The 23,778-nt window shown below is 42.7% G+C and overlaps 1 protein-coding gene across 4 annotated transcripts in view; it reads right to left on the reverse strand.

Annotated features, from left to right (window-relative positions):
* The window catches only part of Sptan1 (spectrin alpha, non-erythrocytic 1), a 67,943-nt gene that overhangs the window by 40,998 nt on the left and 3,167 nt on the right, over positions 1–23,778 (reverse strand). For all 4 annotated transcript variants that reach the window (XM_028756877.1, XM_028756876.1, XM_028756874.1 and 1 more), the window contains exons 2-11: positions 13,791–14,030; positions 12,677–12,802; positions 9,109–9,249; positions 8,645–8,791; positions 6,244–6,377; positions 5,999–6,143; positions 5,611–5,765; positions 3,876–4,011; positions 1,014–1,115; positions 93–230 (exon numbers count right to left, since the gene is read on the reverse strand). In XM_028756877.1, coding sequence (XP_028612710.1) covers positions 93–230; positions 1,014–1,115; positions 3,876–4,011; positions 5,611–5,765; positions 5,999–6,143; positions 6,244–6,377; positions 8,645–8,791; positions 9,109–9,249; positions 12,677–12,802; positions 13,791–14,027 — 1,461 coding nt within the window. In that variant the 5' untranslated portion in view covers positions 14,028–14,030. The remainder of the gene's footprint in view (positions 1–92; positions 231–1,013; positions 1,116–3,875; positions 4,012–5,610; positions 5,766–5,998; positions 6,144–6,243; positions 6,378–8,644; positions 8,792–9,108; positions 9,250–12,676; positions 12,803–13,790; positions 14,031–23,778) is intronic.

The raw sequence follows: 23,778 nt of genomic DNA on the forward strand, positions 1-23,778 counted from the left end.
GGCTCCAATGTCCTGAAATATAAGCAGCACTCACTGGAGAAGCAGGGCATGGCCCTTGTCATGCTCTGGTTGGGGCCACTCCTAAGCATTACCTCCTGCTTGCTCATCCAGTTGTCCACCTGCTCGGTGTCACGGTAGAAGAGCTGCAAGTCCATGCACTGTTCATACTGCTGCCTCCGAAGCTCCCACAGCTCCAGCAGGGCGGTTCTCTCCTCGGAGAGGATGCTCAGCTTGGGTAATGGGAAGCAAAGTTACCTTCTGCCTTCTGAGAGACACAGGGCTGCCCAGAACAGTCTACTCCTTACTTCGGGCATTTCTCTGTGCAATAGTACTTAATGTATGTAAGCTTATCATAAGAAATATAGAATACCACAGAGTTGGCATGTGTGTGGTAAACCCCACTTTGACTAACCTAGAATTTACTGTTGTATTATCATAAACAATCTCATAAAACTGTCAAGGTGACTAGGAGACAGATTAAAGACTCTGCAAGTGAGACTATGACAACAGGACTCTCAAGTGAGAGCTGCCAACTGAGTGGACATCACAGACCTGTTGAGTAAGTACCTGAGACAATTTACAATGATCTGTCTCCTAGTCAGACAACTAAAGCAGGACTGACTCTCTACAAAGTCCTTTTAAAATAAGGAATGTGTCATGCATGCTTGAAAAAAAAAAAAAAAACTCCTGGTCTAATATATTACATACATACAACACCCCTCCCTGACTCCTGAATCAGTTTGTATAGTCATATGGTCTGGAGCTTGCTAGGTAGACCACAGTGACCTCAAATTCACAGAGATCTATCTGCCTGCATTTTCTCTCTAGTGCTGTGATTTAAAGGTGTGTGCCACTATGACCAACCACATACTAGGAAAGAGCTACCCTTTTGTGGCAGAGTCTTAGGTTAGTAAATGTTCTTACTTGATGGTGGACCCCTAACTGGCCCCAGAGATACAGTAGCATTCTCTAGTCTTGCCTTTCTCCTTAAAAGCCCCTTTTCACTACCTTACCTTCTCCCGCACTTCATCAGAGGCATAGTGACCAGCAGTGAGCAGAGCCTGCCCAGACTCATCAGCAGACTTAAAGCTATCTTCATGAGCATCAATCTCACCCTGTAGAGTAAAAGAGACAGCAGATTTCCAACATTTTTTGGTGGAGTTGGGGGAAGACAACACCAAGTTGTTGAATTTCAAATAATTATAACATGTGAGACTGCTAAGAAAAGAAACAGAGTGGAAGGTTCAGAGTGTTTCCTAACTCCCAGCTTAAGTAATAATATAGGAAAACAACTAGCTGCCAACTGAGAAAGGCGCTGTGTGTGTATGTGTGTGTGTGCGTGTGCGTACGCTCACATGTCTTGCTCTGCAGGCCAGGTGTCATTAATCAAGATGCCACACGTTCACATAGGCACAAGCTCTCCTACTTACCATGCGTTTTCTTTTTTGTGCCATATGAGTTTGCTTACTACAATTTTATTGTACCTGTAAAGTGAGAAAGTGATGCTCTTCCTTCTCTGCCATGCTCCTCAAAGCTGCCTTAGGTTTTTTATTTTTATTTTTTTGTACTTAGCTTATTCATTACAGATACAGTTCTGTTGGGCTCTTGATAGCATTGCATTGAATGTCTAGATTTATAACATTCTTTTTTTTGTTTTGTTTTGTTTTTTTTTTTGTTTTTTCGAGACAGGGTTTCTCTGTGTAGCCCTGGCTGTCCTAGAACTCACTCTGTAGACCACGTTGGCCTCGAACTCAGAAATCCGCCTGCCTCTGCCTTCCAAGTGCTGGGATTAAAGGCGTGCGCCACCACCGCCCGGCTGTCTAGATTTATAAAAACCATCCTTTCAGCCATGCACTACATAAGTCATTTTATTTGGCCAATCTGTTCATCTTTTTCATATGTATTTCTTTTTTTTTTTTTTTTTTGGTTTTTCGAGACAGGGTTTCTCTGTATAGCTCTGGCTGTCCTGGAACTCACTCTGTAGACCAGGCTGGCCTCGAACTCAGAAATCCACCTGCCTCTGCCTCCCAAGTGCTGGGATTAAAGGCGTGCGCCACCGACGCCCGGCCTTTCATATGTATTTCAATAAACAAGTTTTGTCTTTGTTTGTTTGTTTGTCTCTCAAGAAAGGGTTTCACTATGTAGCACTGTGACTTTATATTCCAGGTTGTGAGAGCCACCTGCCTCTGCTACCCAAGCGCTGAGATAAGAGGCCTGTGCCACCATACCCAGCCTGTGTTTTTGTTTTTTGAGACAGTATGTCTAGTGTTGGTTGGCCTGGAACTCAAAGATCCATCTGCCTCTCCCAAGTGCTGATATTAAAACTGTGCACCACCATATTTAACAACTTTTATGTTTTTAAATTTTTTTGAAGTTGAGCAGTGATAGTGCACACCTGTAATACCAGCAGCAGAGGCAGTTTTGAGTAGAGCAGAGTTTGAGGCATTTTGTTATCTCCATGTCACTATGCTTTGCTCCTGTCACTGTCCTCAATCCCCTGTACCTCTGCTGGTTCCCTTCTTTTGAATGTCACATGCACTCTTGTTACCTACTCCTCTATATCCCTTGAGATCTCTGCTTCTCCTTTTATGGTCCTGTGTTTATTGTTATAGCCGCCCCCCCAAACACTTTCCAGCCTAGATTATTTATAAGAGACTGTCTTCAAGCCTGCTTACCAAGTTTTACAGCTTTCCTCACAAACAGCTTGCACAGCCTTTCTTGTCAAGTGCCTTGTATTTCCTACTACTTTCCTATCACTACTCTGTGACTTGTTAAAGATAGAGTCAATGTTTTACACGTATGTGTGCCCACCTGTGTACATGGGCAAGAGATTAACATCCTGTGTGTTCCTACATGAAACCACCAGCCTCCCTTTGGAACAGAGTCTCTTGCTCAGTCTGGTACTCACTGACGCTAATGGGCTGGTTGGTCAATGGGCCCCGTGATCCTTCTGTCGTCCACCCCCACCCCCAGCACTGGGATTACAGGTAAAGCTTATCAGGCTATTGTTAGTGTGAGTACTGAGACTCATGCTCTCATGCTGCCCTTAAGGCACTTTACCAGTTGAGTTATCTCCTGACCCCAAATAATAGATAGCTAGTCTTTGACATAACATACTTTGGTGAAGTACCAGAATAAAAAAAACAACCAACCAACCAACCTACCTAAGTCATTTCAACTAACTATAAAATTCAATACACACACACACACACACACACACACACACACACGCACATATATATATATATATTTTTTGGAAACAGGGGCTCTTGTGGTACAGCCTAGCCTCAAACCTGTTATGTAGCCCAGTCTGGCTTGAGTTCCTGATCCTTCTGCCTGTACCTCCCAAGTCCTCGGTTTAAAGTTTTGAGTGGCTAGCACGTACTATTATTGATATTGAAGTACATCTACTTAACTATAGAAAAAATTGACCTCTGAAAATAAGTGCTCACCATCATGAATCAGAAAGCATTTTTTCTTCACCTATTTTAAGGTTAAATTTGTTCCTTTCACATATAAATAATTATTACATTGCTCCAAGTTGAGATTGCTATACAAACTTCAAAAGACGGAGAGCTAAGAATAAATCAATGCACATTAAAAAAAAAAAGTTGTGCATAGTTCTTGACAGACATTTTTTATACAATTTTTGCATGCAAAATAGCAGCACCTTTAAGTACAAAAGGCTCGCCTCTCTCTCTGCCTTCATGGATAACATTGAATCCTGCACTAGAAGCAGGTAAGGCAATCCCCAAAAGCACAACCCACAGCAGAGTACAAGGAGACGACAGTTTTTACTGTAGGGCTCCGGAACAGCAGAGTCCTGTCCTGCCACATGCTAACGCCTTCAGTTGTAGAAAATCTGGAAGTATTACCTTGTGCTCTTGATGCCTGTCCAGCAGGGCTTCAGCACCAGCCACATCATTGGCTAGCTCATCTGCATTGATGAGGGCTTTCATTTCAGTCACCCAGCTCGTGAGGTCACGGAAATCAGCAAGAAACCGCTGAAGCCTTGGGAAAATCAAAAGTATGTCACATCCACTGGTGGTCCCAGGATAGAAGTTGGCTTTCCTAGAGATTTGAATTTTGTTCTCAAAAGACAACAATGCAAACCCTAGTCCAGAGAAAGGAAAAATGCCTGAACTTAAGGTTCAACAGAAGGCAGAAAAGCAGGTTCTGCTGTTCTGGGATGTGATAGCTCCATCTTGAATCACTTTTTTTTTTTTTTTTTCTGTTTGAGATGTGATCTCCTTATGTTGTCCTGGCTTTGTCATTGCTCGCATCTGTAACTTCCTCGCTATACTCTGGCCAACTCAAGGTGAGCAAGAAGCGTTTTTTACCTTTCCAGTTCGTTTACTGAGTTGTAACAGGCTATTCTACATGGTGCTGACAGCTCTGAGGTATTTCGATTCTGTCACTCAAAGTAAATTAAGAGTGGACAGAATTTATGAAGTTATAAATACTATATATGCCAACTACACTCTACAAAGCTGAAAGTCTCCAAAAGAATTTAATGTAGATCAGGGAAAGCACCCGATTTTCTTATAGGTTGTTGAAGAATTTTAATTTAGTAACATGGCTGCTCTAATCATATCTAAAGACTTTCTAGGTCTGTGTGATCCGGTTGGGATTCAGACATACCACAAACTTTAATCCTTCTGGCTGGAATAAAGACATCCTTCATCCCAAACAATGACTTCTAGTTGAGGGACAAAGTGATGAATCAGAGAAAGATTTGAGAGAATGAGTCAGACGGGCTACGTCCAACTAGCATGAGAAAAGACAGGAGAGGGAGGCTATTTAACAGTAGTGCAGGGTGCAGGAAGAGAGTCAGCTAGTTGGGAGTCAGTGCAGTGAGTACAGTGCAGTGGAATTAAATTCCTTTGTGAATTAAGTGCAGCTCACCAGAGGCAGTTGAAGCCAGAGAATAAGGAGGAGCCAGGAGATTTTGTCAGAGATAGTTTGACACTAAGTAGAACAATTCAGTGGGAAGCTGAGAGAAGCCAAATTGAATCAGTCATCTTGGAGAGGAGTTTAAGACAGAACAGCTAAGTTGAACCAGCCAGCCAGAATTCAGAAAGAGCTAGAAAGGCTGAGCTTATTCAGCAATAAGCCTCCAAGATGACAATTAGATCTGGAGAGTAAAAGTTACTCTTATGGGGGTGGGGGGTGGGGGTGGGTAGGGTAGTACCCTTTCAGAGGCAAGGGGATGGGAGGGTGGGATGAAAAACTCTAGAAGGGGGGCACTGAAAAGTCAGGCAACACTTAAAATGTAAATAAATATTTTTTAAAAAAGATTTATTTATTTAATGTGTATGAGCATCCTGTTTCTGACACACCAGAGGACGGCATCAGATTCAATTACAGATGGTTGTGAGCCACCATGTGGTTGCTGGGAATTGAACTCATGACCTCTGGAAGAGCAGTCAGTGCTCTTAATCACTAAGGCATCTCTCCAGCCCCAAATAATAATTTTTTAAAAAGTTACTTTTACAATTAAAGATTCTTGGCAGGGTACAGATACATTCTTGGTCCCTAAAACTGACCCTCTGCCTTTCCTGTGTATACAAGAGTCAGACTCCGACTAAGCACCAAAACATCATTTGCTACCTGTATGAGTCATCAAGCCGTGCATGTCTCTCTGCTGCCAGAGTTCGGATCTGCTCCCAGTTGGTAATCAGCTCCTCTCGCTTCACCTGGATCTGGTTGGCACTCAGAGGGTGTGACTGCTGCAGACGGTCAGCCTCGGCACACAGGGCTTTCACCTAGAAACAGATTCTATCAGCATCACTCTACTGCCCTTGCTAACTAACATAATCAGTGGTTTTCAACCCACCTTGTGGCCAGGCGTAATGGCACACAGTTTTAAGCCCAGTACTTGGGAGGCAGAGGCAGGCAGATCTCCGAGTCTGAGGCTGGCTTGGTCTGCATAGTGAGTTCCAAGACAGTCACAGCTATACAGTGAGACTAGGTCAGAAAAAAACAAAAACAAACTCACCTTGTCCTCTAGAGCAGCAAGATCTCTCTCCAGACCCTCATGCTTCCGAAGCAGAGCTTGAACACTTGCTAAGTCTCTGCCAAAGTCATCAGAGGCCATTAACTGCTCTTTCTCCTTAATCCAGCCAATGGTCTCATCTACATCCCTGCAGAATAGGAACCAGTTAACCGAGGGATGCAGCTGTTCAAGTGCACTGGGAACACCAGAGTTGTCCAAGCTCTGCTCTGTTCTCACAGCCCTAGTACCTGTTAAAGCGCTGGACCTCAGCAGCACCGAACAGCTTCCCCTGCCTTTGAAGAGCCAGGCCTTTTAGTCGCTGCCAAGCTGCATTCACCTCATCCTGCTTGGTCTTGATCAACTCCTCTTCCGGGTGCTGCTCCTACACAAGGAGAGAACGGACTGATCTGCCTGCTACCTGTGGCCCCTGAAAGTTATTCTGGACCTGGCTCAGGAGCACAAGTCAGTCTTGAGAACTGTGAAGAAGCCTGGGTCTGTGTAATAGGAAAGGAGCTGCAGCTCAAGAAAGCATCTACTTCCAACAGACTGTTCCATTCCTTGGACAGTGTGCTTAGCCTGTAAAAGGTTATAATATCAGTACCAGGGTTTTTTTTTTTTTGTCATTTTATCTTTTTAAGACAAGAGTCTCATTATATCATTATATTCTTATCCATCTTCTTCTTGGCTGGCCTGGAATTTGCTGTGTAGATCAGGCTGTGTAGGGATTCATCTGCCTCTGACTCCCAAATGTTGTTGTGCCTATGCCTGTCCAATACCAGATATCAAATACACTGGGGATGATAGAGAGATGATTGTGCGGTTAACAGCCTTTGTTGGTCTTGCAGAAGACTGTTTAGATCCCAGAACCAACACAGTGGCTCACAATTATCTCTTAACTCCAGTTTCACAGGAGCCAACGTCCTTTTCTGATCTCCGTGGGAATCAGGAATACATGGGGCACACACATGCACATGCAGGTAAAATATTTACACACAAAATGAAGAACATCTAGTAAATAAAAGTATCAACAAAAACAGACACAGCGAGTGTAACTTAGTTGACCTCATCAATGTACTCCCATCTACTTCAAATGCTCAAACACTAGCATTCAAGTGTCTGAGGCAGCTCAGTGCTCTCTCCAGACACAAGGCTCACAGGGCCAGAGTTTATTCCCAGAAGTGAACAGGAGACAACGTGTTAATAAAGCCCCACCCCATGCACATTCCAGAGCTTGAGCACTGAGGCTCGAGGACTGGCCTGACTGCGCTTGCCCAGCACGGACTTTGCAGTGGCTTGGAGCCTGAAGAGACACTGGCTCTCTACAAGGACAGGATATTACTGTGCACTTCTGGCTATCCTCTCAAACACTGACTTAGAAATGGAAAATATACTGACATCAAAGACCTGGAAATCTAAAATGTGAACTCCTTCAATAGACTCCTTTCTCCCCGCACCCATAATCAAAAAGCCCTGCTTCCTACGGCTTGATTTCCTCAGAGCATATTGAACCACAATGTAGTAGATGCCGACCATATGAAAACAGCTCTCATGTAGGCAATGAAGAAAGGTGGTTTTGCCCACCCCATCCCCCTCTTTTTCCCTTTTTGGGTTTTAAGAAAGGGTCTACCAGTAGCCCTGGCTGGTCTAGAACCCACAATCCTCCTGCCTCAGCATCCCAGTGTAGGGAAACAGATGTCATCACATCTAGCTGTCTCTGTCCCTCTTAAGGAGCTCCAGAGCTACCAATGGAGAACCCATTTGTTATCAAGTCCTTCTAGAGGCCCTCAGAGCCCAGAAGAGATTCAGTAGGAAAGAAAGGACGAGTCATCACTACTGGTGGATGCCTGCCAGAATTACGTAGGAATTTACTAACACACTCTGGTTCAAGGTCTGAGGCAGAGACAAGTTCTAGAAGCCCAATAAAAGTTCATCCTGTCCAGCCCAAAAGTGGATGGGAGCGAAGAAATCAAATGAACTCTGCCTTTCCTGCCCAGGGCTAGGAACAATCAGAATAAAGCTTTATTTATATCTAGACAAAACTTTTAAGATACTTAAAAGAGCTACTTATAAAACTTTTTCTTTAGGAATTAGGGATCATAGCTGGGTATGGTAGTGCACTTTGGGAGGAGGCAGGTGGATACCTGTGAGTTGGAGGCTAACCTAGTCCACAGACTTACCTCCAGGACATCCAGAAATAATAGAGATACCCTATCTCAAAAAGAAAGAGAGAGGGGGAGGGGAGAGAGAGAGGAAAGAAAGAAAGAAAGAAAGAAAGAAAGAAAGAAAGAAAGAAAGAGAAAGAAAGGAAGGAAGAAAAAAAGAAAAGAAAAGAAAAACAAAAAAGGAAGAGAAATTAGGGATCAGACAGGGTGGGATAGAGGTTATGGGTACTTTCTGCTCTGCAGAAGACCCACGTTCAGTTCTTAGTACCCTAGTACCCACAGGGCAGCTCACAACCATCTCTAACACTAACTCCATGGGTCTCAGGCACCAGGCACACACATAGTGTATGCAAAATACTTGCATACAAAATTAAACTAAGGTGTCCCATTTCTTTTAAACATATGCGTCAGACAAGTTCTCTTTCACAGGACATCTTAGATGGCCTCCTGATGCTGTAAGCAGTGTACATCAACATCCATTTCTCACCTGGATAAGTTTGGCAGCAAACTGGTTTACTTCATTAACTCTTTCTTCATGAGCAGCCAGATCAGTCTGAAACTCTTCAAATTTCTTCTGTAGTACCTCTACATGCTCCAGGTCCTGGCCCAACTCCTCAGAAGTCACAATTGCTTCCTATTCAGAGAGAGAGAACCAGCTCTGGTCAGCCAACAGTCAATTAACAAAGGTTGCCATGGAGATACATTAGGTCTGGGGCCACATTCACTTTCGTGGACAATTCTCTCTGCAGCTCTGACTTCTGTCTTCTAAGTGTTCTTTCTCAGAGATTTCAGGATTACAGAACAAAAGGTTCCTGGAGAGCAGCTGAGACAGTCTCCCAATCCTGCCTTCCATCTAACCTAGTGCTGCAACTGCAGACACACAGGGAAACCACAGGGAGGTTCCTTCCTCTTGGGAGAGCCTAGCATACCATACCTGCCGTCGAAGCATACCTTGTCATTGATCCAGTCCATTACATCCTCACACTCCCGCAAATACTGCACCAGCTTCTGTGCCTGCAGCAGTTTGATTCCTTTCTCCCGCATCTTCTCCAAAAGCAGCTCCCACTGGCGGTGTAGCTCCATTAAACGAGTCTGGAGGTTAAAAGTCAGACTTTTAAGCTAGACACGGTATCACATACCTTTAATCCCAGCACTTGAATCTCTGAGTTTTGTGCTAGCCTGATCTACAAAGTGAGTTTCAAGACAGCCAGGGCTTCATAGAAAACCCTGTCTGGAAAAAAAACAAAACAAAAACTACAAAAGCCAGTGAGGTGGCTTAGTTCGTAAAGACTCTTTCTTGCCACCTGAGGAGTTGCTCAATTCCCAGAAGTCACAGCCAAAGGAAAGAACAGATTCCTGAAAACCGTCCTATGACCTCCACATATACACTGTGGTACATCTCTCTTCTAGTCTCTCATATGGTAACAAAATTAAAATTAACAAGAATTACAATGTGAAAATCCTGAGATAACAGAAGAATGCCATCAGCTCTCAAATGGCTCTTCACAGAAAAGGCTTTGCAGGACAGGAGTTGAAGTGTTCAAACCTCATCCCCACACAGTAGTCATAGGACATAAAGTATTCACTTCCCAGCATCATTGGGTGTTCACAGCACAGACCTAGTAGGGACCTAAGAACCGCGGGAAGCTAAGAAAGCATTTTAACCTGTGTGCTGTGTTCTAATCCCAGCTTGGAACCTTGATTATGTCCACCCCATGATACTAGAAGTTTCTGGGTAACATTAACAGGCAAAGTTGTATCACACAGGTTCAAACACAAACAGAAATGGAATCTGGGATCCACCCATATTGAGATGTCACTCTCAGTAAGAGGAAAAAAAACAACCTCTGAAAGCCAGGGGACAGTCAGCATGGGTGGAGTCTCTTACAAACAAGCATGAAGGTTTCACCAGCAGAGAGAGAGCTGTGAAGAAACGAGAGCTCACACAGGTCACTGCACAATGCCATGACTAGAAGGGAGGGAAAGGCAGAACAAGGCAATACTCCACCTACTCGGATGTGAGACCCAATGTGGGTGGCGGTGACTATGGGTCGCCAAGCTGTCCGGTATGGTGTAAAAGTCTAAACCAGTGACAAGACAGGTTATACAGGACACACACACAGCCTTCTACTCCACCCACTTGCCTATCTGCTAAAGCTGCCTGCAAACTAACTTTTGGGACAAATTGCCAAGGCAGGTCAGCATCACTATAGGAACTATGAGCGCCGAAATACTAGGTGACAGAATTCTTTTTTTTTTTTAAAAAAAAGATTTATTTATTTATTATGTATACAGTGTTCTGCCTGTTTGTACACCTGCAGGCCAGAAGAGGGCACCAGATTTCATTATAGATGGTTGTGAGCCACCATGTGGTTGCTGGGAATTGAACTCATGACCTCTTGAAGAGCAGTCTGTGCTCTTAACCTCTGAGCCAACTCTCCAGCCCGGTGACAGAATTCTTAATAACAGGCTTACAGACTGGACAGACCTACCCTCAAGTCCACTGCTCAACCACACAAATTTCATTTCTACAATCAAGACACTACTCAGATGGTGGCCTAATTTTCCCAGCCCTGAAAGTCAGAGAGGGCCCAGCTACCCAGGCTGCCTATAGTCCAGGAACATGTGCAACAAGAGCATTTAAGAAACATCAGAACTGACTGGGTTGGAAAGAAAGCCTGGCTGACTCAGGTGATTTCACAATACAGCCATGAGCCAGCAGTGGGAGCTTTCAGAGATGCAGGAACATTACAGAAAGAACGATGACAGGCACGGAATACAGCAGAGTGTGCCAGGAAAGAGGAGCACTGTGAAATTCTACTTCTCAGCTGTGGGACACTGGGCAGGTTACTCAAAATTCTCTAGGCCTTAGTATGTCTATTCTTTTAAGACACAGAGAAATGGAAACCTTGCAAGCTTATGAAAATTACAAACATTAGCCAAGTGTCTTGCAGTACCTTACTAACTACTAATAGCAACTTGACAAATGCTAACAGTGTATATAGTTGATTGATAAGCTCTCAAAATGGGGCACAAATAAACTCAGGTTTGGGTCCTCCCTCTCCCAAGATGAATCCCAAAAGTCAAACACTTAAGTCTGTTTCTCTTGGCCTATATGAGCTAGGTTATATTACACAGTCCCATATACCCCAGGAAAACTTCTATTAGGAAGTAAGAAGCCAACTGACTTCACTTACCTAATAGGATTATATTAAAAATGATGGAAAATACTTGTATTTAATTGAGAGATGCATTACATTAGCCAAATGAATTCAATACAATTAATCAGTTGGTCACAGGACAACTGGCACTCACTTTTCTCAAAATCCTTACTAATAGTTAATAGTTCTTAGCTGGGTATGGTGGTGCATGTCTTTAATCCCAACACTTGGGAGGCAGAGGCAGGCTGATCTCTGAGTTTAAGGCCAGCCTGGACAGCCAGGTCTACACAAAAAAATCCTGTCTTGAATTAAAAAAAAAAAGCCTAGATTCACCAAATGGGTAGATCAGTAGGGCATTTCAGAAGACACCAGGCAGAGCAAATACGGCACAAATGTCTCTGATGAGGCAACACATACTACAATCTCAGCATTTGGGAAGCTGAGACAAGAGGATCCAGTTCAAGCACAGCTAGATCCTGATACAAAGAAAGAAGACAAAACATACAAACAAGAAGTGCATGTATCAAAGAGCTTAAGAGATGACTCAGGCCGGGCGGTGGTGGTGGGGCACGCCTTTAATCCCAGCACTTGGGAGGCAGAGGCAGGCGGATCTCTGAGTTCAAGAGTTCGAGGCCAGCCTGGTCTACAGAGTGAGTTCCAGGACAGCCAGGGCTACACAGAGAAACCCTGTCTCGAAACGAAACAAAACGAAACAAAGCAAGAGATGACTCAGTAGGGAAGTATACATACCTCTATTAGAGAATCCTGAGTTCAGTTCCCAGTACCCAACTAAGGCAGCTCACAACCACCTTTAACTCCTGCCTCAAGGGATCCAACACCCTCTTTGGGCCTCTGACTGCTCATGCACAAGCACATATATAGTAAAAAATAGAAATTAAAATGTAAAAAGAGGGTATCAAAGATAGGCTAGATAAGAGTGTATCCTTTTGAGAAAATCAACATGGCCAACGAGAAAAGGGTACTTTCCCTTAATACTATAGTATTACTAAACAAGCATAGAAAAATTATTTTCTTGACTCGAAAACTAATGGGCCCAGTTTAACGATGCCTGTCTCAAGGTTACCAACCAGTCTTTGAAATACTAGAGCTAGCTGACAATCTTCTTTAACATATGAACATATGCTGACTCACTCTACTCCAAGAATACTAATACTGTTCCTATCATATACACAAACCCTGGTTTCTAGTCCTGCTTTGAATCATAATACCCGATGTATGGATTTCACTAGAAGACATTGAGTGTCAAGCCTGGAAAACTGAGCTTCCAAAGTGCTCACCCTCCTTTTCCCCTGCTTCTGCGGGTGAGGCTTTCTGACCAGGTAAGTGTTCCTACTTACACGGATGGTTTCAGATGCAAAGTGTCCTTCAGAAATCATCAAGTTTCCTGTTTCATCCAGCTTCACAATGGCTCCTGAGTTGGCCTGTACTTCAGCTTCAAAAGCTTGGTGCTTCTGGAGCTTTCCCTGGTAGTGGAACACAAGTAAGTGTCAAGTATTACCACACAACACTCCTCTTGTCCCCATCCCAAAGGTTCCTTGTCCTCAGGCCCCTCTGCTCCAGTGAGGGGGCAATCAATCAAATACAAAAGGGGTGTGTGTGTGTGTATCTACAGGCCTGGCCTATGAACTTTCAACTTTGCAGGTGAAAACATTTTACTTAAAATGTATTGTCTATGAAGAAGCAGCTTTTATCTAGAAAAACAAGAGCACACCCAGCTTTCCCAGCTTACAGTGTTACCCTGTTTAACCTGGTCATTCACATTCCACTTGCTTTAGAAGCCACACTCAAACCTTGCCTGCATTCTATTTCTTTAGGAGTTTTTTTGTTTGTTTGTTTTGTTTATTTTTTTTATGTATGTGAGTACACTGTCGCTCTCTGCAGACACACCAGAAGAGGCAGATCTCTGAGTTTGAGGCTAGCCTGGTCTATATATTGAGTTTTAGGTCAGCTATGGCAGCACAGTAAGACCTTGTCTCAAAAACAAAAAAATCCAAAATAACCACCAAGACCTTTTCTGGAAATGCCTGGACGTCCAGTAGCTTTGAGATAGCAATTTATGAACCATCAGTTTACAGCAGTGGTTCTCAACCTATGTGGTCACCAAGACCATTAGAAACACAGATACTCAGATTATGATTTATAACAGTAGCAAATTACAGTTATGAAATAGCAAAAAAATAATTTTATGGTTGGAGGGCCACCACAACATGGGGAACTGTATTAAAGGGTTGCAGCATTAGGAAGGTTGAGAACCACTGGTTTAAAGTATGCAGAAAAGAAAATCTCATGCCTGCAAGCCTCTCTGACTCCAGCCACCCCCTCATATACTAGGGTCTTCTCAGAACACAGAGTTGGTCTTTACAATGTGTCTGGCTTACATTCTTCTAGCTACCCAATCTTCTTTGGGCCCTTGGCTTCTGAGAGACAAGAACCACCTTAGCTCAGACATACCTGCAAGTTGGTTGGGTCTTTGTAGTTCTCATCAGATGCAACTTGAAGCTTCTCCTGAATCCACTTCTCCAACTCCTCAGCATCTCTCTGAAAAAACTGGAACCGATAAGAATCCTCCAGCTTCTGCCGCCGCAAGGTAGAGAGCTCCTTGAAGCGGTGGTACCGGTCCAGGACCTGTTGTCGTCTCTCCTGGATATCCTCGGCTGTTTCCAGCACTTTAACCCCACTTGGATCCATTTTCTGAAAAGACAGAATGACAAATAAGCTCCACAGACAAGATATGTAATGCAATTAGGCTCTCTGAAGGAAAGGAATCAGAAAATCCAAGCAAATAAATTATGAAGTAGCCTCTTCTGGGGGTAAAGCCCTTATGAATCATAGCTATTGCAGTGGTGTTAGGCAACCCGTAAAGGGTCCACAGGCTGAGAATCACTGAGCTGTTATTTACTGCTCACAGCACTCACCTACTCTGGGGGGGTCTTCAGAGTATGGTTTTGATGGCAAAAAAAAGTGAAGGACTTAAATGGAAGAGCTAAGGGGCTTCAAGATTCAAAGGAAACACTGATGTTTGAAGAATTGATAAATTTACTAAAAAAAAAAAATCTTTTCATCTTGATTTTGAATTGTAGACGTCAAAATTTATTTTTAAAGTTTTTTTGAGACAGGGAGTCCCTGGCTTTCCTGGAACTTGCTCTGTAGACAAGGCTGGCCTCTGCCTCCGATGCGCTGGGATTACAGGCATGTGCCACCACCATCAGGGTGACTTTTTTTAAAAAGACAGGTCTCATGTCATAGCTGGCTACTTGCTCTGTAGTTACAGATAACCCTGAATTTCTGACCGTCCTAGGTGTTGAGATTACAGGAATGTTCTACTAACACCAGGTTTCATGCTGTACTGGGGATCAATCAAACCCAGGGTCTTGTGCATGCTAAGCATTTTAACAAAATTGATATAAATTTCCTGCCCTCAATGTCCCAATTTACTCTTACTTAAACCAGATTTCCTCTTTGTCACAGAAACTGTGAAGACTGGTATAACAGACAGTGAGGCTTCACTAAACCCTATTTTTTTGTTGTTGTTTTGTTTTTGAGTACACTGTCGCTGTTTTCAGATATACCAGCAGAGGGCATCAGATCCCATTACAGAACCTCTGGAAGAGCAGTCAGTGTTCTTAACTGCTGAGCCATCTCTCCAGCCCCTAAACCCTGTTAAACATGCAGTTTTCTAAGCAGTTTTGCCAAATTTAATGTCAAGAAGAGAACTTGACCTATTATGTGAGAAACAAATATAATGCTACTTAGATCTTATAAGAAATAAGTGACCATGGGAATAGAAAACAGTAGAACAACTGCCTAGCAAGGTCATCAATTCCATCCCAGCATCAAAGAAACCATTTTATACTCTAGTCATTTAAGATCACAGAAAAACAGATGTAATTTTATAGAAGCACAAAAAGCTTCTAAAATTCTAAATTCAGCAATACATGACCCTGCACAAGCTACCTTTCCTACTACGCTTCGAGGGGCTAAGAATGGCAAGTGACCTTTCCCACTTTAAAATTGCAGTCTTTACCATATACCCATCAATCAACTGATCCTCAACACCACTAACACATTTCTCTCAGGAGGCTGAGGCAAGAGAATGGAGATTTGAAGGCCAGCCTGAGTTACACAGATGTTTCAAAAAGCAAACAGGAAGAGTTGAAGGAGTATTGGCTACTCTTTTAGAAGAGGCAGGTTAGGTTCCTTAGCACCCACATGGCAGCTCACAACTGCCTATAGCTCCAGTTCCAGGGGATCCAATACCTTCCTCTGACTTCATGGACACCAGGCACAAACATGGTACACATAAAAAACAAACAAGGGCTGATGAGATGGCTCAGTGTACCACACACGCCTGGCAACCTAAGTTTGACGGCTAGAATCTACAGATATGGGAGAAAATCAATTCCACAAAGTTGTCTCCACATGGCCCCTCATGACGTACACATTCATATACACAATAAACACTCACAGCCTGTGTCAGGAATAGTAGCCCATGCTTGAAATCTAAGCACTCTGATGGGAAGAGGCAAAAAGATTGCCACAAGTGACAGTCTGTCAAACATCACACCTAGGCTAGAATGAGACTGTCTCAAAACAAAGTACAATCTAGAGAGGAGATCCTGAGTACATTAAGTAGGGCAGATAAGCATTAAGGTCCCCTCCCGATACTGTTTTATGAACTGTGCAAAAGGTATAAAAACTGTGTTACCTGAAATACTTAGGAGCCTTTTCCCTGTCCTGTTGCCTGCTGCAGCTAATGGATGAGGGAATGTCTGGCAGGCTCAGGATTGAGATGAAAACCTATGAGGGTGCTGTCCACACCCACAGGAAAGAACACTCAGTGAGAACTGTGTGCACTTTGACCAGCTTCAAGGACTGTGTTCTGATGAAGATATTACCTTCCAGGGAAAACCTGAGGCGATTTTAACTGTAGCTTTGTGTCTTTCAAATTTTACTCTATGGAGTTACTTGTTTAGTTGTCTGATTTCCGTGGTATAGGACATCTACCACTCAAATGCTAAGCTACCACTGAGCTGTGCGCACTTGTGTGTGTATTATGTGTGCATATGTGCCTCAAAGTACACAAGTTTGTCATACACTCTCGTCTATCTTTTAAAACTACCCAACGCATGAGATGACTCAGCTAGTCAAAGCACTTTGCTGCCAGCCGTGATGATTACAGTTTGAGTCTCAGGACTCAGACAGAGAGAACCCACTCTGACAAGCTGTCAGTTGACCTCCATGATTGTCAGGATTCGTATGACAGAGAGAACCCACTCTGACAAGACATCCATGCACAAGGTGGCACAGGAGCACCCCTGGACACAAATACATATGTAATAAACATCTTAAATATATATTATTGTTGTGGGATGGTGGTGGTAAGAAGAGGTAAGAAGGGAGAGAGGGAGGGAAGGAAATGTACAGATCACAGCTCTTAACAGCACTGAGTCATGTCTCCTGCCCCATCTTTTTTTTGCTTTGTTTTTTGAGACAGGGTTTCTCTGTGCAGCCCTGGCTATCCTGGAACTCATTCTGTAGACCAGGCTGGCCTCGAACTCAGAAATCCGCCTGCCTCTGCCTCCCAAGTGCTGGGATTAAAAGCATGCACCACCACTGCCCAACTCTCCTGCCCCATCTTACCTTATTTTCTGACACAGGGTCTCCTCAGTGTCTTCACTGAACCTGTAGCTTACTGATTTGACTTGGTTGCCCAAACAGCTCTCCCTCTACTCCCAATTTAAGTCACTGACACACACTGCTATGCCTAGACTTCAAAACAATTGCTTTACCTCTGAGCCACCTCCCCCAACAGAAAAGAAGTTCTTCTTTAAAATACAATTCTCGGGCTGGAGAGATGGCTCAGCAGTTAAGAGCACTGACTGCTCTTCCAGAGGTCCTGAGTTCAATTCCCAGCAACCACATGGTGGCTCACAACCATCTGTAATGAGATCTGATGCCCTCTTCTGGTGTGTCTGAAGACAGCTACAGTGTACTCATCAATAAAACAAATAAATAAATATTTAAAAAAATAAAATAAAATACAATTCTCTAGAAAACTCCAAAGCCATTTGTACATTTTTTTTAACTCCCCACGGAGCTGAAGATAACTTTTAATATCTGACTCTCCTGCTTTTGATTAGAAATGCCTGGCTTGTACATAATTCTTTCGCCTAGAATGTCCCATCCCTTCTTTCCCTGGTAAGTCCTACACATATGTCAAGATTCACAGAAATAAGTTCGTTCCAAGCCCTGTTCCCTGTCCCATCTCTGCTGCAGCTACACTTTAAGGAGCAGAGCACTTGTACCTATTTCTTCCTGCTGTCTTCCTACTGTCTGAAACTCCTAGTTCTATGTACGGGGAGTTCAGAATGCTCATTTAGCCTGTTTCCTGCTTTCCTCTAGTTTGTGTACTGCAGCAGTGAAGAACTGTCTTGCTGAGAGGTTCCTGGGTTTGTGTGTGTGTAGAATCACGGTCTGGATGATTTGTCTGTATAGGTCAAAATAAGAAAAATGTCTTAGGTGGATGAGCTGCGAGGGCAAGCCTAGCTCAGCTAGAGACAGGCTGCTCTGTGAGCAGAGTCCTATCTGATTTCCTTTACCCTGACTGTCTCTAGCATCAGGAAATGTTTACAGACATAGGGCGTTCTTGCTATGTCCCAATATCATGCTCTGCTCAAACAAAGTTTACACTCCTCTCTACAAAAAAGAGGGTAGGAATGATAGCAGATCACATGGGGGAAAGAAACCAGAGACTGGGAAGTAAAAACTCATCTTCAGTAGGAAATCTGGGGATCCAACCAGGAATGTTAGTCAGGAACAATTTCCCTTTGCTGGACTATCTACTTTTTCTTTTCTGCTCTTATGGTGAAGGAGTAAGCTAAACCATGGGTGATACGGCCATCTTAATAACCACTCATGTAACTCTCTGTGGTGGGACACCACCTCTTAGAAGTTGGACAAATGCCTGTGGATGTCACCCTTACTTTTTTATGTTCTTAAAATGAGTTTGCTCTGCTGTACATGTTATTAATGCTCTTGGTATGATCAAAAGGATTGTTTCTTTTTTCTTTTAACGATTTATTTATTTATTTAATGTATGTGAGTACGTACAGTCATTCTCTTCAGACACACCAGAAGAGGGCATCAGACCCCATTACAGATGGTTGTGAGACACCATGTGGTTGCTGGGAATTGAACTCAGGACCTTCAGAAGAGCAGTCAGTGCTCTTAACCGCTGAGCCATTCCTCCAGCCCACAAGGATTGTTAGTAAACATTTAAATGTAAGAAAGGCAATTTAAAAAATAAACTTTTAAGCCAGGTATGCCTATAATTCCAATACTCTGAAGGTAGAAGCAGGAGGCTCTCTTAAGTTTAAGGCCACCCTGGTCTATATATAATAAGTTCTAGGCCAGCCAGGACTACATAGTGAAACCCTGTCTCAAAATAAGCATATATGCTTGTTGACTAAATAACCAACCAAATTCACAAATTCATTTGCAAGAAGTAGAGTGGGGGGGGAGCTGGATACTGGTTCTCTTTCTCCATACTGTAAAACCACTGCTAAGGTAAATGTTAGATCTGTGACAAGAATGACAAATAATCTGCTAACTAAGATATTCAACTTGGGGTTGGGGATTTAGCTCAGTGGTAGAGCGCTTGCCTAGCAAGCGCAAGGCCCTGGGTTCGGTCCTCAGCTCTGAAAAAAAAAAAAAAAGATATTCAACTAGGTATTACCAATCACTGGGGCTTTGCAGAATGCTCCCTAAGGAAGCAGCTACTCTCTTCACTAGCACAGGCTGATTTCAGACAAACAATTCAGCAAGGCACAACTCTGTACTTTGGTAGGTAGGTGGGACTGAAAACAACTATCAATTCTTAAAATGGCCTTCAAAGTTCCTTAAAATTAAAAGTTGGTGGCACATGCCTTGTGATCAACACTGGAGAGTAGTAAAGGATGCTGTCCAGCTGGAGGCCAGACTGGGCTATCCAGTGAGACACCGGATCAAACAAACAAAACAAACAAAACCAGATGATTTATTTATGCATTGCCATTGTTCTTATCCACAGGAAACAGTAAAGGGGGGGGGGGGGCAGCAGGACAGTGGTAGTGCATAGCTTTAGTCCCAATACTCAGGAGGCAGAGGCAGGCAGTTCAAGGCCAATCTGGTGGGTCTACAGAGTGAGTTCTAGGACAGAGCTACATAGAGAAACCTTGCATCAAAAAATACAGCAGGAAAAAAGAAGAAACCCATCAAATGATGATTTAATTTGCTTGCTTACAAAACTTCTTAATAAGTATGCTCTCCTAGGAAAGGCACAGCTATAATGTGGAGCAGCGACCACACTACAGAGTTACTGAATGATAACCATGTCTCCAGGACTAAAGTGTGTGCTGCTTGTTCTATTACAAAAACTCATGTTTTAAAATTCATTTAGCTGCCACGGAAATCACATTAGCAGCTGAATTTTGTGGCTCAGAACTAAACCCATCTACTCAAGAGGGTGAGGCTGAAGGATCTCACAGTGAGTTCAAAACTACCTGAAAATTTTGTTGAGATCCTGTCTCAAAAATGATGGGGTTGGGAATTCTAGGGAGAGGTAGCTCTTCCTGGTACAGTGCTTGCCTGGTATGTGCAAGGTCCTACGTTCGTTTAAGCTCTAGTATGGGGGATCACATCAGGAAGCAAGCCTGTCTGATGGACCAAACATTCTCCATCAGAATACTCAAGAGTCGACCTCAGCCTCTGCATGGACTTAGCCTGCTGCTAGTTAGCAAACTGCCCCTACCAAAACAGGGAGATCGTCCAGACAGTACCCACTGAAGTTAGCCAACCTAAAAGACTCTCTTTGTGGACTCAGTGAAGTAGAAAGAGTCAATTCTATACCAAGTACTTTGGTCAGGCAATAATGGACTTTTCTTTCCTGCAGTAGATCAGCTGACGTCAGAAGGTGGGACGTCTGCCAAGGACAACTGGCTCTCTCTGCAGAGTTGGACATATAAAAGTCACCACCTCGCTCCTGCTGCAGATTTCTTACTTATATTACTGAAAATTATTCTTCTTCTTACCTAGTACATAATTTACCTGCAAGAATTTCTACTTTCTTTTTACTCCCAAAAGGATCATTGCCAGATAAAATGAAAAAAAAAATTTTAAAATAAGTACAAAAATTACTGTTACCCAAAGATGTACAACCTCTCACCTAAAATTATGTCAGCAGTACTGGAATTTCTGGGACTCTGTGTGTACCAAATTCCTTCCATGACTGAAGCTGCATACTAAAAAGAACCCCACCCCTGCTCTGACAATACGTAGCAATCTGATAAGGCATACACCAGAGAATGTTCTAGGCTGTGCCTAACCTAATGAGATTAGCACCTTTAAAATCACTCGGAAGGAAGAATCTGGGAACTGTGCCATTAGAAAACAATCTCCAAACTTACCAGCCTATCTAACTACCCAAAACCACAACAGAGGGACTGTTTAGGAGTCAACCAACCAACAGTTTATCTCCATGCTGCCAATCAACTCTTATTTTTGAAAATCAAATCCATGTATACAGAAAATAAATGAGGCAAAAAAAATGTTCTATGTATTCTTTGTATGGTTAAGATCTGTGCTTCATTTAGCTGGTCATGGTGGCGAGTTTAATCCCAGCATTTAAGAGACAGAGGCAAGCAGATCTCTGAGCTCAAGGCCAGCCTGGTGTTCCAGGGCAGTCAGAGCTATACAGAGAAATTCTGTCTCAAAAACCAAAACAAGGTATATGAGCTGATCTCAGGGATCAAACAAGAATTACAGCTGTGCCCTCTACTGTAATGAACAAAAAGGACTCGTCAGTGTTCTTATGCTACTGCCAGATTTCATGGATTCTTTTTTTTTAAATTTATTTTTATTTTATGTGTTCACTACTGTTTTGCCTGAATGTATGTTTATGTGAGGGTATCAGAAGTCCTGGAACTGGAGTTACAGATAGATAGGTGTGAGCTGCCATGTGGGTGCTAGGAATTGAACCCAGGTCCCTCAGAAGGAACATCCAATGTTCTTAACTGATGAGCCATCTCTCCAGCCCCAGATCTAGCTGATTCTAAAGGTATGAAGTCTAACAAAAAAAAAAAAAAATCCAAAGATACAGTAAGTTTAAAAATGTCTCCTCCTTGGGCTGGAGAGATGGCTCAGGAGTTGAGAGCATTGACTGCTCTTCCAGAGGGCCGGAGTTCAATTCCCAGCAACCGCATGTGGCTCACGGCCATCTGTGATGGGATCCAATGCCCTCTTCTGATGTGTCTGAAGATAGCTACGATGTACTCAAATACATAAAATAAAATAAATATATTAAAAAAAAAGAATGTCTCCTCCTTACACTTAACACAAATTTGCACACATTATCAACTGAGCTACATTCTCTAAACAGAGACTTACATGGGTATCTTTGTTTGCCAGGCCAGCCAAATGCCAAGAAACAGCTGCTTGAAGCCCTTCTTGTTACTTGGCAAATTTGTAAAATGCCTTCACTAATCTATAAGCAGTTACATGCCACTATGTATCTACAGTAGGAACATGGAGAGACAGTGGATAAGAATCAAACTGTGTTAAGAAACAGACTATGGATAAAAACATTTTCAAAACAAAGGTCAAATGCTCTGGACTCCACAAATCAGTCAGTGGTTTAGGACAGCCTCACACCCATCTCCTAGACACTTCAAGAAACGAAAAAGTCACGTGAAGATGAAAGTCTTTGCTTTTGCTTGTGTTTAAAGCCACTGAAAAACGCTGAATATCATGGAGATAGGAGGCCTTGGAATGCTATAAAATGAATGTTGATTTTCAGGCTGGACACTAGCTGTTCTGTTGTTTAAAAAAAAAAAAAAGGCATTTTAAGGACTCATGGGAAAAACGAATCAGTTGGCGTTATGGAAAAATTTGTTGTAATCACCCAAGGCAAAGGTCACAAATACCACTCATCAGTTTGGGTTTTGTTGTTTAGTCAGGGCCCAAATGTGCAGAACTGACAATACCTTTTCTCTGTGGCTTACAAGGCAAGCGTTTAGTGACTGTCAGATTTGCAAAGCAAGAGGACTAACACCCACAGATGTAAAATGGTTTGCCTGAGAAAGCACTATCAAAGAACTGGTTAGCATCTACAAAACTGTGTACTAGTTGATTCTCAGATCAAACAAATCAACTGGCAACCAGCTTAGCCACAGGTTTTAGTTGCAGATAGGATAGTAAGCAGCACAGTAAACAGTACATAACAAGGGTTTTGGCACCATAAGTGAAAACAGTTAATCCTTTTGCTTCAATCACATTCTAGTCAAGATTGTGGCTCTCCGTGTCAGCCTTCAAGTTGATTAATTCAGTCCCACTTGTTAGCGCAACTCTGCAGAGGTGAGCAGGACTTCAGCATCAAGAAAGCAAGAACTCCACACTGCATTGCATCAGAACCCAGAAATGCAGAGCAATGTTGCGCAACTTACTTCTGATGCTCCCCACATACTAGCTTGCTGGTACTTACCTTTCAACCTGCAAAATTCAGATGAAAAGGGTTTATGAGTGCAATAGATTAAGATTCAAGACAAGGAAAGGTTATAAACCTTATATAATTAACCGGTTTCATTTTATAAAAGGGACCTGCCTTGGACTTATGAGCTATAATTATTAGAAAAGCCTTAAATTTGTACCTTCCACTTTAAAATATCAAGATAATTTTAAGAAGTTTTTTCTTTTTTTGAAAAAAGGCTCAATGTTAGCAAACATTGAAACACTACACATAAAACATACAAGAACGTTGTTTTGTGTGTGTATGTGTGGTTTGGCTTTTCAAAGTAGGGTTTTTCTGTGTATCCCTGGCTGTCTTGGAACTCACTATATAGACCAGGCTGTCCTTGAACCTTCAGAGATGCCAGCCTCTGCTTCCCAAGATCAAAGGTGTGCACCACTACACCCTGCCAGAGTCTTTATTTTAAAGAAAGAAACTGAGTTCCATTTCATCACAGGGATTATGGTAGAGCTAAGTCAATGGAAAAGGAGACAAACCCAGGTTACAGTACTTGTCAAACTGGAAAACACTATTTATATTGTATGCTTTCAGGAAATTTTTCTAGATATCTAAAGTAACTTACTCCCTTGGTTCTTAGGAACCAAGCAGCCATCAATATAAAATCAGCAAACATCACATGCAAACACCAGGATGGCAATAAGAGATTAATATACTCATGCCTTAAGGTGGAACAGAAAGGTAGAAAACAGTAGGCTCTGGATACGACACTTCTGATCATGTAACCAGCAATCCCAACCAGACTGTCACCAACCTTTCTACTTAACAGAAAGGTCATGCAGGCAGGGCTTCCCTCCTTTGGATCATTCAACCTCTTGGACACCAATGTGTCCTCACTGCAAGCCAGGCAAAAAAAAAAAAAAAAAAAAAAAAAAAAAAAAA

The sequence above is a fragment of the Grammomys surdaster genome, unplaced genomic scaffold (assembly GCF_004785775.1).
Source record: "Grammomys surdaster isolate TR1022 unplaced genomic scaffold, NIH_TR_1.0 126133, whole genome shotgun sequence".
NCBI classification, from domain to species: Eukaryota; Metazoa; Chordata; class Mammalia; order Rodentia; family Muridae; genus Grammomys; species Grammomys surdaster.